This window comes from Narcine bancroftii, chromosome 3 (assembly GCF_036971445.1).
Source record: "Narcine bancroftii isolate sNarBan1 chromosome 3, sNarBan1.hap1, whole genome shotgun sequence".
Taxonomy (NCBI): domain Eukaryota; kingdom Metazoa; phylum Chordata; class Chondrichthyes; order Torpediniformes; family Narcinidae; genus Narcine; species Narcine bancroftii.
In genome coordinates, this window is record NC_091471.1 from 111,757,525 (window position 1) to 111,773,806 (window position 16,282).

Here is a 16,282-nt window from a genome sequence, read left to right on the forward strand (position 1 = left end):
ACTTATCTAATCCCAAGCCTTTCAGAGGTTGCAAACTACCCAATGAAAATACTGTCGGATCTAAAAGTATTTTAATCTTATACAGGTATTCTAAAAACAATTGAATTTTCTTCCAAAAAGATTGTATATGTATACATGACCAAACAGCATGAAAAAATGTTCCAACTGTATTACCACATCTAAAACACAAATCTGATTCATGAAAACCATACTTTTTTAATTTTTCAGGTGTTAAGTATAATTGATGTAAAAAAAATTATAGTTAATCATTGCATAACGTGCATTTATCAATCTAGTTACACTATCATAACAGATATCTAACCAATCAACCTCGGAAAAAATAAAACCAGTATCCGCTTCCCATTTACTTTTAGATCTATCCCAAACCTTTTTATCCATACCATCCTGTAATATTTAATACATCGATGAAATATAACCCTTTCTCTGGTACCTTCATAAGAAAAGTCTCAAATTTAGTCATTTCAGGTAAAATCATATCTCTACCAAACATACTTTTTACCAAAGATCGAATTTGATAATAGAGAAACCAAAACTGTCCCTCATCTGATTAAAAGATAAAAATTTACCCTCTTTAAAACAATCTCCCAAATTTTTCACACCTTTAAATCTCCAATGGAATAAACTTCAATTATGTATTGAAAAAGAAATGTTGATTATTATACAATGGAGTCAAAGCCAATAATTCACCCCTAGAGGCTATCATTTTATTTTTCTTTATCCATAACTTCATTAAATGTTTTAGTATAGGCACATTATATTGCTGTAACAAATTTATATTCCATCAAAACAAAAATTGAAGTATTTCAAATTCAGAAATATTTGCCATCTCAATTTTGGCCCAACTAGGAGGCCGTACCAAATCCATCAATGAACTAATAAATTTAAGTTGGGCTGCTTCATAATAATTTTGAAAATGTGATAAACGTAATTCCCCCTAACTCATATTTACAAGTTAATGTATTCAAAGCTACTCTCGAAAATTTACCTCTCCATAAAAACTCCCTAACCATTTTATTCAAATTTCGAAAAAAAACTTTATCAAGTAAATACGGAATAGATTGAAACAAATATTGTATATGCGGAAAAATATTCATCTTAATTGTATTTATCCTACCCAATAAATTAATTGGTAAATCTTTCCATTTAATCAAATCAGATTTATTTTTTTTATTAACAGAACATAATTTAATTTATATAAAGATTGATAATTAACATTCAAAATTATACCCAAATATTTAATTCGATCAGTCCATTTCAAATTAATAATATTCTTATAAACTGAATAATCTCCTTCACTTACCGTTAATATTTCACTTTTTTCCCCAATTAACTTTATATCCAGAAAGACATCCATATTGTATTAAACACTCCTTCAAGTGCAAAAGTGACTGAGCTGGGTTTGTTAAATACACCAATAAATTATCAGCAAATAAATTAATTTTATACTCCTCGTCTAAAACTTTCATACCTTGTATCTGTGTATTTTGTCTTATCAACTGTGCTAAAGGTTCAATCACCAACGCAAACAAAGCTGGTGATAAAGGACAACCTTGACGAGTTGATTGAGTCAATTTAAAAGGTTACAAAATCAAACCATTCGTCAATACTCTAGCTACTGGTTTACTAAAGAGCCCTAATCCAACCAATAAAGAAAGGACCAAACTTAAATTTCTCCAAAACTTTAAACATAAAATTCCATTTAACTCTATCAAATGCCTTTTCTGCATCTAAAGGTATCACCATTGGGTGATCTGCAGATTGTCGAAATCTATTAATCAAACTAATCATGCGCAAAATATTATCTGAAGCATATCTATTCTTTATAAAACCTGTTTGATCTATATGAATCAACTTAGGTAAAAATTTAGCCAATCTATTCACTAATATTTTATAATCTACATTTAACAATGAAATTGATCTATATGAAGATACTTTCAAAGGATCTTTATTTTTTTGGGATTACTGTAATTAAAGCACTAGAACAAGACTCAGGTAATTCATAATGTTCTCCAACTTGACATAATACATCCCCAAACACTGTAGAAAAATCATCGTAAAAAATGTTATAAAATTCAACCGAAAATACATCATCAACAGGCGATTTACCATTCGGCATTTCTAGCATAGCCATTTTAATTTCCGAATCAGTAAATGGCTCTTCTAACTCCTGTATATCTCATTCCTCTAATATCGGTAAATTCAACTGTGATAAAAAAAGATTAATCAATCCAGTTTCTTGTTTTCCTTCAGATGTATATAACATTTTATAAAATGAACAAAATTCATTGTTAATCTCACGAGGTTTATAAGTAATAAGAGAATTCCGTCTAACAGCATTAATAGTCCTCGAAATCTGTTCTTTCTTTAATTGCCATGCCAATACCTTATGTGCTTTCTCTCCCCATTCATAATACCGTTGTTTAGTCCTATTAATCACACATTCAAATTGATAAGATTGCAAAGTATTATACTCCAATTTCAACCTAGATAATTCTATTTTCTGATCTTCTGTAGCATCTTTCTGGAATTCCTTTTCTAACTCATCAATCTGTTTCTCTAATTCAAGACTCTGATTTAATTGATTCTTTTTTATTTTAGAAGTATAACTAATTATTTGTCCTCTCAAATAAGCTTTCATAGCATCCCATAATACAAACTTACTTTGAAGAGAATTAGAATTTTCTTTCAAAAAAAATTAATTTGTTTTTTCAAAAAATCACATTTTTTTAACAACATTGTATTAAATCTGCAACGATAAGCTATTTGAGTTTTCTCAGAAGTTTCATATGTAAAATATAACAGAATGATCTGAAATCACCCTACTTTTATATTCCGCTAATTGTATTTTCCCTTGTAAATGTGCCGATACTAAAAAGAAGTCAATCCTTGAAAACGATTCATGTCTAGATGAATAAAAGGAGAAATCTTTTTCTGTCGGATTAAGACGTCTCCAAATATCTACTAAATTAAGATCTTTCATCAACGGTTGAACCTGAACTGACATCTTAGATTTCTTAACTTTCTTCGGAGATTTATCTAATAAAGGTTCCAAAACACAATTAAAATCACCACCAACTAAAATATTATCATTAGCCTGACCCAAATTTAAAAATGCATCTGAAATAAATATTTCATCATCTGCATTTGGGGCATAAATATTAAGTAAAGTCCAAAATTCACTAAAAATCTTACAATTCAATTTAAGAATACATCCTACCTTTTCCTCCATTGATTGTAATGCAAAAGATACATTTTTATGCATCAAAATTGCTACACCTTTAGCCCTAGAACTAAATGAAAAAGAATATACATGCCCAACCCAGTCCCTCTTTAATTTCATACTTTTCTTCACATTCAAATGTGTTTCTTGCAAAAAAGCAACATCAATTTTCATTTTCTTAATATACGCCAAGACTCGCTTATGCTTGATCGTACTGTTTAAACCTCGAACATTAAAAGTAGCAAACCTCAACTTTGACATATCTACTATTATTACCAAATACCAATAATATCTTTATATGAAAACTCAAATCAACGTATATAGGCCCTCCAATAGGAGAAAAAAAAATCACAAATTAAAAGCTAACTAAAATGAAAATAAAAAATAAGAAAATCCCCCCCCCAAAAAAAATCACCTAAACAAAAATTGGGTGTGGGTTACCCACCAGTGGCTGATGACTAGTAAAGAACTTAGAGCAAATCTCTCCCATCCCAGCCAAACAATGAATAACATCAAAATGTCAAAATAACAAAAAAAAAGAAAAGAAAATTCTTCTTTTCATCCAAGAGATTCCAATCTCGAAGATCCCATTTCAGAAGAAGTTGGACTCTTTCCATTCCCGTTTTTCCCATTTCTGCCATTTCTTCTGTTTCCAGAACAACCAGATTTTTCTTTAGGAGACAATGGTGGACTACATGTTTGTCCTCTTATATCTGGCAATGAATCAGCAAAAATCATTGCTTCACGATCATTCTCAAAAAACTGAAATTGATAGTCTCCATAAAACACCTTCAACACTGCCGGGTAGCAAAAAGTAGATTTCTAACCTTTACGCCACAAAATTTTTTAACTGGATTAAATCGACGTCAACATTGAATGACCTCGACTCAAATCAGGATTTAAAAAAAACTCTGCTATTCTGAATCAATAACGGAGTTTGTCATTGTTTCGCATTTTACACTGCTAGTCGAAGTATTGCTTCTCTGTCCAAATAATTCAAACATCGAATTGTTACTGGTCTCGGTGGTTGACCAGCTAAGGGTGTTCTTCTTAAAGCTCTATGGGCTCTTTCCAGTACCAAGCCTCCAGAAAAAAAAATTCTTGCCCTAATACTTGTGGGATCCAGTCTTTAAAAAAACGAAGAGGATCTTGTCCTTCTATACCTTCTGGCAAACCAACGATTTTCACATTATTCCTTCTACTTTGATTCTCCAAGTAGTCTATTTTCCTCTCTAACTCCTTCTTGCATTCTCCCAATTCTATGACTGATTTTTCAACCTTCAGCACTTTTTCTGTGTTAGAAGCCACTTGTTGTTTACAGTCCAAATAAGGAGTCTGAAATTTTAAAAATTCTTCATAATATCCATCCACACGTGCTTTAACTATATTCAATTCTGAACTTATCAATTGAACCATCTCATTCATTAAAGGCTGAATAACTGCATTTAGTTGCTTACACTGTAAATCAGAAAAGCTCACCCCTGCTTTCTCTGACGTAGTGACAGAACCAGGTAACTGCAGCTCCTGCTGCAACTCAACAGAAGGCATTTTAAAAGTTTTACTGCAGGTCTGGACTCCCACCGATGGCACCCCAACTTCCTCAGGGGGTCGCCGCTGGTCTCCCCCCGCATTTCGTTGTTTTTTCACAAAATCATGAAGGAAAGCGATATCTTCAGGTTGAAATGCTTCCAGATGCATTTCCAACAATGGAGTCGTCTTCCTGCGTGTTCCCTCCGCTGAAATCGAAAGGCTTTCCAAATCGGGATACACTTCTTGGGAACACGCACTTTCTTCCAAAGAACGAGTAATTCCAGCGCCATCCTTCACTTGGTGAGTAATACACATTTTTTTTTCAGCTCCCACAGGCAGTCTTTGAGGTTTAGACACTGAAGAGATTAAACCTGAAGCTGTATCAAGTCGTCTATGCCCCAAATCTTCAGCACTTCGAAAATGTAACTTCTTCTGCACTTGAGGTTTAGTCTTTTTACCATTAGTGGCCATAATAGTTCCTTAATACTTTAAACTAAAATTTAAAAAGTTTAAACTTGAAAACAAAGGGTTAAAAAACAGGTACTTAAAAGTCTGGCCAGAGAGGTCGAGATTACACGTCTAGACTCTACGCCATCTTGCCATGCCCCCCTTTGGTGTGGACTTCATATTGGAACATTTGTATATGCAGTTTGGTTTTGTGATAAAGTTCAACCATTTTAGGAAAAATTTAAAGTTCTTTTGGAAAAATTATTTAAGATTAAATTACCATTGGATCCATTATTTTTTCTGTTGGGTTATACTGTTTCTTTAATTGGTTTAGGGTTGGATAAGTTTCAGATGGTGTTTGTTCCTCAGATAATTTCTACAGACCAAACAGAATTTATAAAGAATCCAAAATTTGTTTTAAGATTTTGGCTTTCCGATTTGAAAATATTCTTCCTCAGATAATTTCTACGGACCAAACAAGATTTAGAAAAAATCGTTATTCACGTGACTATTACTTACTTTCCATCAACTAAAATTTCGGAATGTATAACTGTGACATGATAAGTTGTGTTTTGTAATGTAGATAGATAGGATTTTGGGAGATAAAGTGTGGCAGGTTTTTTTATTTAAGTATAGATCACATACAAACAATTCAAAACAGTTCTCATTTAAAATACTGGAACTCTGCTCAAGCTAGACTGGCCAACTCCGAAGGCCTTTGCAAAAGCTTTGGGGAGTGCCCAAGGGACTTCATTAATGGATTGTTGTTTTGAAAAGCAACAGATGAAAGAACTCGGAGGATGAGGTCCAGAGCCACAGGCCGTCTGGAGTTCTGCTTGCTGTTCTAAGAGGGTCATGTGGTATTTGCAATCAGAGAGAGAAAAAGGTTTTTTTTATGAGTGAGAAGAGAAGGAGAATTCAGTTCTGCAGCTTTACAGTCAGCAGCAGCAGCTGAAACTGGAATAGGACAAGCTGGCAAGCTTGTGGAAAAACCCCATTTTGAAGATGGGTTGTGAGTGCCTAGTTCAGCCTGGTCAAAGCTCTTGTGGTTCATACAAGAGGAGAGGACTAGCTGCCTAATGTTTCACTTGAAATAAGAGAAACAAAAAGGAATTCTGTGGTGACATGAAAGAAAGAAGTTATCATCTGGAAAACCCTGATGGGGCAAATTCCTTCGGCAAGACACTGAGGTGGCTAATTAAAAAGGATCAGTTTGTGTCCAGGAACAACAAATCTCTCTCTGAAAAGCAATAAGAACCTTCCTGAACTTAGATATAGAAGGGGGTTAAGTTAGGTTAGTTAAGTTAATAGTAATAAGTTAAAGTTAATGTTTAAAGATCATTAAAAACAACTTTTGTTTAAGTAATCATTTGTCTTGGTGAATATCTATTGTTTCTGTGTTTTGGAGTCCTCTGGGCTCATAACATAATATCGTTAGATGCAGAAAAGGCTATCGACAGAGTGGAAGTATCTATTCAAAATTTTAGAAAGATTTAATTTCGGACCTGGTTTTATTTCATGGATTAATTTGATCGATCATGCTCCTGTTGCTGCAGTAATTACTGATAATCCAAAATCCTCTCTTTTGTAATCTGTTCTGAGTAACTAGACAGGGTTGTCCATTAAGTCCTTTATTATTTAACCTAGCCTTGGAACCTTTAGCGACAGCACTTTGTGATACCAGTGATATTCAGGGTATTAACAGGAGATGTAATTCATAAGGTATCTTTATATGCAGATGATCTTTTAATATGCATTTCAGATCCTGTGAAATCTATTCCTTCAATGCTGTCTTTGATTTCAAAATTAAGCATTTTTTCAGGATGTAAATTGAATCTCCATAGGAGTGAAGATTCCAATGAATATGCATGTAACTATCTCTGAGCATGTATCTTTTAGAGTGGTTAAAGAACACTTTACATGTCTTGGGGTTAAGATCACTAAAAAATTTAAAGATTTATACAAATTTAATTTTCTCCCTTTGATTGACTATGTGGAACAAACACTTTCTAGATAGCCTCCATTGGTCATAACTTTAATAGGTCACATAAATGCTATCAAGATGATAATTTTACCCATATTTTTGTATATATTTCAAGCAGTTCAAATTTTTATTCAGAAATAATTTTTTGACTCTTTTTGTTAATATTTTAAAAGTTTTAAATCACAATTATATTTCAATTAATAATTAATTATCCATAAAAAACAATACATGTGGTATATATAATTCTACTCCCCCCTCCCTCCCATCTACGCTCTAAATTCTTTGACAATATTTTGACTCTAAAATTTCTTATATATGGAATAATAAGAATGCTAGGTTGAGTAAATTTCATTTTCAGAAATTAAAGAAAGATGGTGGTATGAGTTTATCTAATCTTAGATATTATTATATAATATTTGATATATTATTTTCTGGATATATTATTCTGACAAACCAGAACATCCTAACTGGACAGATTTGGAACTGAAATCTGCACAGAGGTATTCATTAGCTTCCTTATTGGGAGATGCTCTTCCTTTTACAATTTCTAAGATTAATAATCATACTTTTAACCCATACTTACGCATACATTATGGATTTGGTTTTAATTTCAGCAATTTTTTAATTAAAAATTTTTTAGTTTCTCAAGTATTATTGATCTCAACTATTCTTTCTCATTGTCTATAATGGATCAAGCCCTTTCATTTTGGAAAATCAAAGGAATTGTCTATTTTTCAGATCTGTTTATAGATATATGTTTAATGTCTTTTGATATATCTAACAAATATCCCTAAGTCACTCACTTTTTTTAGATATTTCCAAGTTAGAAGTTTTTTTGAATAAGATATTACCTAACTTTCCTATATCATATCAACCTGATTTGGTTGATATACTTTTTCATTTGAATCCTTCCCATAAGGGTTTAATAGGTAATAGTTAAAATAATTTATTAAAATTGCAATTGATCTCTGATGATAACATGAGAGGAGCTTGGGAAATGGAACTTTAGTCACTTCACCCAGAGGAACTTTGGGAAAAGATTTTTGGAATGGCTAATACCTCTTCATTATGTGCTTGACACACATTGATTCAGTTTAAAGTGGTACATCAGGTTCATGTGTCGAAAGATAAATTGGCCCATATCTTTCCTAATACAAGACCTATGTGTGATAGATGTAAATCACAAGTGGCCACACTAATGCACAGGTCTTGATCTTGCCCTGTATTGGATAAGTATTGGACAGATATTTTCAAGACTTTGTCCATTATACTGGGTATTAGATTGCAACCTAATCCATTGACAGCTATTTTTGGAATTATGCTTCCAAAGGTGGGTCGAGTTCCCACTTCTGCACATCAGGTTGTAGACTTTACTACACTGTTGGCTAGAAGAGCCATTTTATTTAACTGGAAAGATTATAATTCACCTACTTTGATGCAATGTAAAATTTTGTCATGTTGAACTTCAGAAAAAAATAGAAATTGCATTTTTGATACCTCTGTTAAGTGGGAAGAGACTTGGCGTCCTTTTATATACTATTTTCATATGAGTTAATCTGTATTTTGACTTTACCTTCCAGACGGCTTTGGATTTGTTTTTTTTATATATATATATATATATATATATATATATATATATATAAATAGGCAAAGACCAGATAAATAGTTTGAATTGATCTGTTGTAGTGAACTCACAGTTTAGGCTCCCCAGCCCATTTCTTTTTATTTGTTGTTGCTATTTTTTTATTATTTTTGGTAGTTTAGATGGGTTTTAACAATTTTGTTCTCTTTTTTGAATATTCCAAATTGAGGAGAAAGGGATAATATAGTTTAATATGTTATAATGTTGTATTATGCATTGCAATATATTGATATTTATGTTTTTACTACTTGATTCTGTATTCTATTCTCCACATGTATTATTTACTTATAATATGTTTGATAAAAAAAACTTAAAAGAGGGGGTGGGGAGGTCAGGTGGATGGGGGTCAGAGAGGGGGAGGTCAGGGGTGGGGGAGGCTGGGGGCGAGGGTGAGGTTGTCAGTCAGAGGGGGGTCAGTAGAGATAAGGAGGGAGATGTGGGGTCTGAGGGTTAAGGGCTTAGGAAGGAGGGAGCTCCGTGGAGGAGATGGGAGAGGTTTAGGGGGATAAGGAAGGGTACGGGGAGGTGGAGGAGATAAGCCAATGGAATCCAGCAGTGAAAATTGGGATCATGGTAGGCCTCAATGTTGGGAGCCACGTGGTGAGAGTCAGTGTGGGAAGTTCTGGCCCGGGGTCAGCCGGGGCACAGCGGAGAGTCAGCAGACAAAGTGTCAAGATTTGCGGTAAGTCAACAGCCAGGGATGGCCAATGCGTCCGGAGCTCCAATAAGTGGGTGGCCAACACTTTGGCTGGTCTGGTAGGTGGGCGTCTGGGGCCAGGGTTCGAGTCAGCAGATATACAAACAATTTTTGTTATTTCTGCATGTGGAAGCTTTGTATGACAGAAGCAGAGATAAATAAACAGAGAAAACGAGAGAGGGGGAATGTTAGATTTTTCTGCCTTTTCAAGTTCTGTTATGCATATATTGTATATTACCAATGACCTACCATTAATCTTCTGGAATAGCACTTCCTTCAGGCAATGCAGGGCTTCATCCACGTGAAGGCCATGAAGGTCTAAAACATTTTGTGGAAGTAATGACACATTCACTTGCTTAAAAATTTTCACAGCAGCTTTGTGGTTGGCTTCTTTCATCTTTTCACCATGAAGATGACCCTAAAATATTGTATATATATATATATATATATTAAGTCACAAGATTACAAACACAGTGTTTGATCAAATACAAGGGTATTTTCAATATAATATGCTTATGTAATTTCAGTAAATACAACTCAGCTTTAAAAGATAAGCAAGCATATGTTTACTACCGAACTTTATGGTGTTCACCATAATTATGTATGTCACAAACACCTATCTCAATTTGAATATTAAGTCAATTCCTGATATTCAGGCACATACTATTCAACAACCTGCATGGATTATTTTACAATGATTCAGTAGTTACATTTAATTCATAACCATTAAGGATTTAGATTAGGAATGCCCCATGCTTAAATCTCTAATGAGGTAGCAGATCCAGCCTGAACTGATGATGGGGCTGGAAAACAACAAATTTACCTGACGAGTATAAAATGACATTAAATAGCTAAAAAAAATCATAATAGCAGCTAACGTAATAATAATAATAATAATAATACATCCAACCAAATACATGGATACTTTAAGCAAGGTTGAATGGAAATCAGGTCATCACACAGTTCTGTCCTGAAACATGAGGCATGGCAAGAGACATTCAAGTTAAGGAGGCAGTCTAGAAAGAATAAAAATGTTTATAAAGGATAATTAGAGAAAATTACTTTTCTGGAGGCTCAGGTCACTTTCTACTAGAGTAAATGTACCATAAAGTAAATCCAGAATATTTCAACTTAAGTTGGATAGAGGAATATGAGCTTCACTAGCATAAGATTACACTCTTGGCTCAACTTGCACTTCAGCCACCGAATCACATTACATTTTCATCAATGCATTGAGAGCAGAGAGGCAGTCCTTCTGAATACCATCATGGGAAATGTAGCTGCTGCAAAGAACAGTGTGTAAAATTTTGAGCTGAGTAAAGAGGGATCCAATATGTTTTACATATATTGCAAATTTTCTTATGATGCAACCTGACCTCAAAAGCTATCGTGCAGATTTTGTTTGTTCTCTAAGTGGCCACATGGGTTTCCTTTGGGTGATATGCTCTCTTCCCACATTCCAAAGAATTGAAATGTATTGAAATGTTATTTGCTAACAGTGATTTAAAAAAACGATTCAGCACAGTATAAGGCCTTGCTGGCCCATGAATCCCATGCAGCCCAATTAATCTACCAACCTTTTTTGGAAAGTGGGAGTAAACTACAGCAGCCAGAAAAAAATCCACGTAGGTCATGGAGAGAATGCACAAACTCCTTCCAGACACTGTTGGATTCTAACGCAGGCTGTTGGTGCTGGAACAGCCATTGGTGTTGTGTTAACCGCTGTGCTAATTGTTAAAGCAGGAAAGTGGCAAAAAGAACCAAAAGAGGAATTGATAGGTAAATGTGAGAGACAATGTGGTATAGGGAAATAAGAAAATAGGACTAATGGGATAACTCTTCTAGAAAATGACATAAATTCAATGGCCATTGACCTCTTTTGATATAGTGTGTGAATTCAATGTTTAAATATCAAATGAGAACTATCAAATTCAAAACCATTGGCCAGTTCATAAACTAATTTCAGTACATGAAATTTGTACATTTTCCTCTCCAGAATAAGGGAAAGCAACCTTCTTTATCACTAACCCTAATTATCCTTTGTCAGAAAAGTTGATGTAGTTCTAGGACTCAATTGTTTATGAGTCATCTATCGATCTATCTATCAATCAATTAATTAATTATATTGTTACAGAGTTCTGTGTTGTGCATTGGCCTATGTGTTGTGTGGTTTTATGTTAAAAAGTGACAGTTTCCCTGGAAGAGCCAAGGTGAAGGTGGACTGCTGAGAGAGTGGGAGACAGACTAAGTATGTGCAGAAAATGATCTAAAAATTTCTGGACTTGGACGATAAACCACCACTGGGGGTGCTGTGGCGTGGAAGAAGCCCCAGAGCATGAGTCATGGTCAAAACTTAGACACCAAGATAATGCATTCTACTAAATCAAAAAGGGAAGAAATGAAGACATTACTTATGAAATTTAAGGATATATTCCCAGATGTTCCAAGAAGAACTACTGTGGCTTGTCATGATATGAAGGTCAGTGATGCTAAGCCTATTAAGCAGCATTCTTACTGAGTTTATCAGGAAAAGAGGAAATTGTTGGATTAAGAGGTGGATTATATGCTCAAAAATGACATAATCCGATAATCAAGTTCAAATTGGAGTTCACCGTGTGTTCTGGTGCCTAAGCCAGATGGCTCAATTAGGTTTAGTATAGATTATCAAAAGGTAAACATGGTGACAAAGACTGATGCGTTCCCTATTCCCAAAATAGATGATTGTATAGATAAGGTCGGAAAGGCTAAGTTTCTTACAAAGATTGATCTCTTAAAGGGATACTGGTGTGTTCCTTTGACAAAGAAAGGCAGGAGATTTCTGCATTTGTTACACCTTTGGGATTGTATGAGTATAATGTTGTGCCTTTTGGGATGAAAAATGCATCTGGCACATTTCAGAGAATGATTAATGCAGTAATTCAGGATTTAGAGCACACAGGAGCCTATAATCGATGATTTAGTAATTAGTAAGGATACTTGGGAAGAACACATGATTGAATTAGAGCAGTTATTTCAGAGACTGGTGGAGGCATACCTCACAGTGAATTTGCACAAGAGTGACTTTGGACATGCCACTGTAATTTATCTGGGTTATGTGTTGGGACAGGTGGCACTGGTTGGAACGAAAAATTTGGCTATCACTTGTGTTCCCTATCCCCGGTAATAAGAAAGCTCTTCGGAGATTTCTAGGTATGATTGGCTACTACTATAGATTTTGTAAAAACTTTGCAGAAATTGCACTCCCATTAAAAAAACTACTTGGAAAGAAAGAAAATTTATCTGGTCAGATGCATGCCAGGAAGTGTTTCTGAAGTTAAAGGCCATTTTATGCCATCAGCCTGTACTTTTGTCCCCTAACTTTGAGAAGCCATTCTTTTTAGCCGTGGACGCCAGTGACGAAGTGGTTGGTGACGGAGTAGAACATCCTATTTCATACTTCTCTAAAAAGTTTAATGACCATCAATGAAATTACTCAACCATTGAGAAGGAGTTATTAGCACTTGTTTTAGCATTCCAACATTTTGATGTGTATATTTGAACTGCTCAAAAACCGTTAATAATATATACTGATCATAATCCATTAGTTTTTCTGTCTAAAATGAAAAATAAGAACAGACGGTTATTGAATTGGAGCTCACTATTACAAGAGTATGATTTAATTATTACACACATAAAGGGGATGAAAAATGTAATAGCAGATTGTTTGTCAAGATGTTAATCTGGGTAGATATGAATCTAATCACATACTTTAGTAAAAAAATGGGAGTGTTTTTTTTTTATTTATGTAATACTTCCATTAATTGTTAAAAATTTGTTCTTGTGGACCAAATTTTAATTTTTAGCAGGGGAGGTGTTACAGAGTTCTGTGTTGTGTATTGACCTATTTGTTGTGTGGTTTAATGTTAAAAAGTGACAGTTTCCCTGGAAGAGCCAAGGTGAAGGTGGACTGCTGAGAGAGTGGGAGACAGACTAAGCATGTGCAGAAAATGATCTAAAAATTTCTGGACTTGGACAATAAACCACCACTGGGGGTGCTGTGGCATGGAAGAAAGCCCAGAGCATGAGTCATGGTCTGGAGGACAGTTTAGAATGTTGGGATTTCAAAAAGGATGAACATTCCAAAGGCAGCCAGAAGGATCCGGACTCTCTCAAAGATCTTTTGGCTTCAGTTTACCAAACAAACTGAATTTTGTTTATGATCTTTGCTTCAGTTGAGATCGAAGATTTGTGAGTCTTGTGTGTTTTGTGTCTGTTTTTCTGTGGGCTGGTTGGAAATATAACTCAGACTTTAATTACATATGTTATACTTAGGGTGGGAAATTTATTAGTTTTCCATTGTTCTAGAAATTTGCATAAAACCAGTGGGCATTGTTATAAAAGGGGAGATTTTGAATTAAAGTTTGAAGGTGAATTTTTATCAATAAAGTTAATTGTTTATCTTTACCCCTGTGTGATATGCCTTCTTTGTGGATGCTGGTTTGATCTTGTAACAATATTTTTTACACATTTTGAATTGACACTGTTCCATAAATCTTTTATCTTGTTTATTTTATATTCAAATGCTTAAAAATATTAGAAATTGAAAAGAAAACATTCAATAAATTTCAACTAATAATCTTGACATTAAGGGGCAAATGATACCTCAATTTCAATGCTTGAAATGGTTTGTTTGTTTGTAACAGTGAAACAAATTTCACTCACTGCATATTAAGAACAGATTTACAAGCTTAATATTGTCAATGCAGGAATTATCTGGAGCAAAACTAGAATAACATTAATCATTTTTTGTTCTCAAAAAAAAAAATCCAGATCCCATTTAATGTGTAAATAGCTTATTTGATTTCTATTTTTCCCTGCAAACCGTTCTGCTTCATCACATTTCATGTTGGAAAAGTTCAATTCACTTGCACAGAAGTTGTATTCACAGTTTGGCTAATTTTTAGCTGCACAAACGAATAAAAGTCAGCTCTGCTGCAATTGAAGGGCCTTCCAGTGGCCAACCGACAATGTCTATCCATGGCCTCATGCATTGCCAAACTGAGTATTCCACCTGGGCACTCTCCAATTAGACATCATTAACATAGATTTCTCATTTCCATTAACCCACCCCCCCACCCAAGTTTCTCTTTCTATACCCCTCTGTCTCCTTTCCTCCAACTCCCCACCTGCTTCCCTTCCCTCACCATTTAGAGAGCTATCTATCCACATAGCACTTGTTTCTTTTTCTTTTAGCCTCCCACCTATGCTCTCTTACTTGTTAACCTGTGCTCCTCCCTCTTCCTCTCTCCTCTCCACCAACCCACCTTTGTTTTATTCCGGTTGCCTGGTTTTTGGGAGATAAATTTGGGCAAGGTTTGTTAGTGTAGGTCACATACAAACACTTTAAAACAGAACTTATTTAAAATTCTGGAGCTCTGCCCCATGCTAGACATGTTGGAGGCCAACATTCTTTGCAAGAGCTTTGGAGACTGCCCAAGAGTCTTCACTAATGGATTGTTGTTTACAAAAAGGCAACAGATGAGAGCTTGTCAAAGCCACAGATCGTCTGGAGGGGAACTTGCTGTTCTAAGAGGGTCATATGGTTTTGCAAACAGAGAGTCAAACAGGCTTTCTCTGTGTGTGTGAAAAACACAGAGATCACTTGTACAGTGTTACAATCAGCAACAGCAGCTGGGACTGGAACAGGACAAGCTGGAAAGCTTGTGGAAAACCCTATCTGGAAGATGGATTGTAAGTGCTTAGTTCAGCTTGGTCAAAGCCCTTGTGGCTCATGCAAGAAGAGAGGACTGGCTGTCTAATGTTTCACTTGGAATAAGAGAAACAAAAAGCCACTCCGTGGTGACATGAAAGAAAGAGGTTATCATCTGAAGAACCCTGAGGGGCAAGTTTCTTTGGCAAGACACTGAAGTAGCTGGGTGTCCATGGTACAATAAATTTCTCTCTGACAACCGACAAGAACCTTCCTGAGTGGTAACCATTTACCTTTCAAGCACCAAAGCCTGGTGAACTTTATAAATGCTAAATTCTGTGCACAGTATAAGAATTGCCTGAAACCAGTGAACTTGGAGGAATGAGAAGTGAGATTGGACTGTGAACCAAAGAACTTTTCTGAACTTACACTTACACACACGTGTCTGTGCTTAGAATTAGAAGGGGGTTAAGTTAGGATATTGTCAATAGTGACAAGTTAAAGTGTGATTCTGTTTTCATATTTAAAGATAATTAAAGCAACTTTTGTTTAAGTAACCATTTGTCTTGATGAATATCAACTGCTGCTGGGTTTTGGGGTCCTCTGGGCTCATAATAATTCCTTGATGAAGGGCTCAAACCTACAGATGCCTGGTGACCCATTTAGTTTCTCCAGTACTTGTGTATTGCACATTTGACTTCCATTCCTTTTTAAGTTGTAATGGAAGATTTAAACCGTGTTTTTTACTTTTCCAGCCGTTGCTTCTGCAAGGCTGAGAACCTGCTTGTTGTTTAGAATCAGCAGACATAATCTAATTTACACTATGAGGCCCAGGGATGCAGTTTTCTTTTGTTGGTCGCAGACGGTCAGGAGACCTTGAAGATAATTAAATCAAAAATTTGTTCAAAGAGATAAGCTATGAAGTAAACAACTTTTGGATACTACTACACAATAGTTAATGGAGTAGTTGTGCTGTACTCTTTGGTACTCTGGACAACTGATTTAAACCGTGTTTTTTTACTTTTGCAGTCTTTGCTTCTGTAAGGCTGAGA

At 34.9% G+C, this 16,282-nt stretch overlaps 1 protein-coding gene across 2 annotated transcripts in view; it reads right to left on the bottom strand.

The window, feature by feature from the left end:
• Positions 1 to 16,282, bottom strand: part of n4bp2 (NEDD4 binding protein 2) — a 101,227-nt gene that overhangs the window by 21,252 nt on the left and 63,693 nt on the right. Inside the window, exons 14-15 of one of the 2 annotated variants that reach the window (XM_069924886.1) lie at positions 9,791 to 9,959; positions 2,767 to 3,954 (exon numbers count right to left, since the gene is read on the bottom strand). In XM_069924886.1, the coding sequence (XP_069780987.1) occupies positions 3,800 to 3,954; positions 9,791 to 9,959 (324 nt within the window). In that variant the 3' untranslated portion in view covers positions 2,767 to 3,799. Of the gene's footprint in view, positions 1 to 2,766; positions 3,955 to 9,790; positions 9,960 to 16,282 lie in introns of those variants that run through there. The other variant, XM_069924885.1, reaches the window with a different exon arrangement.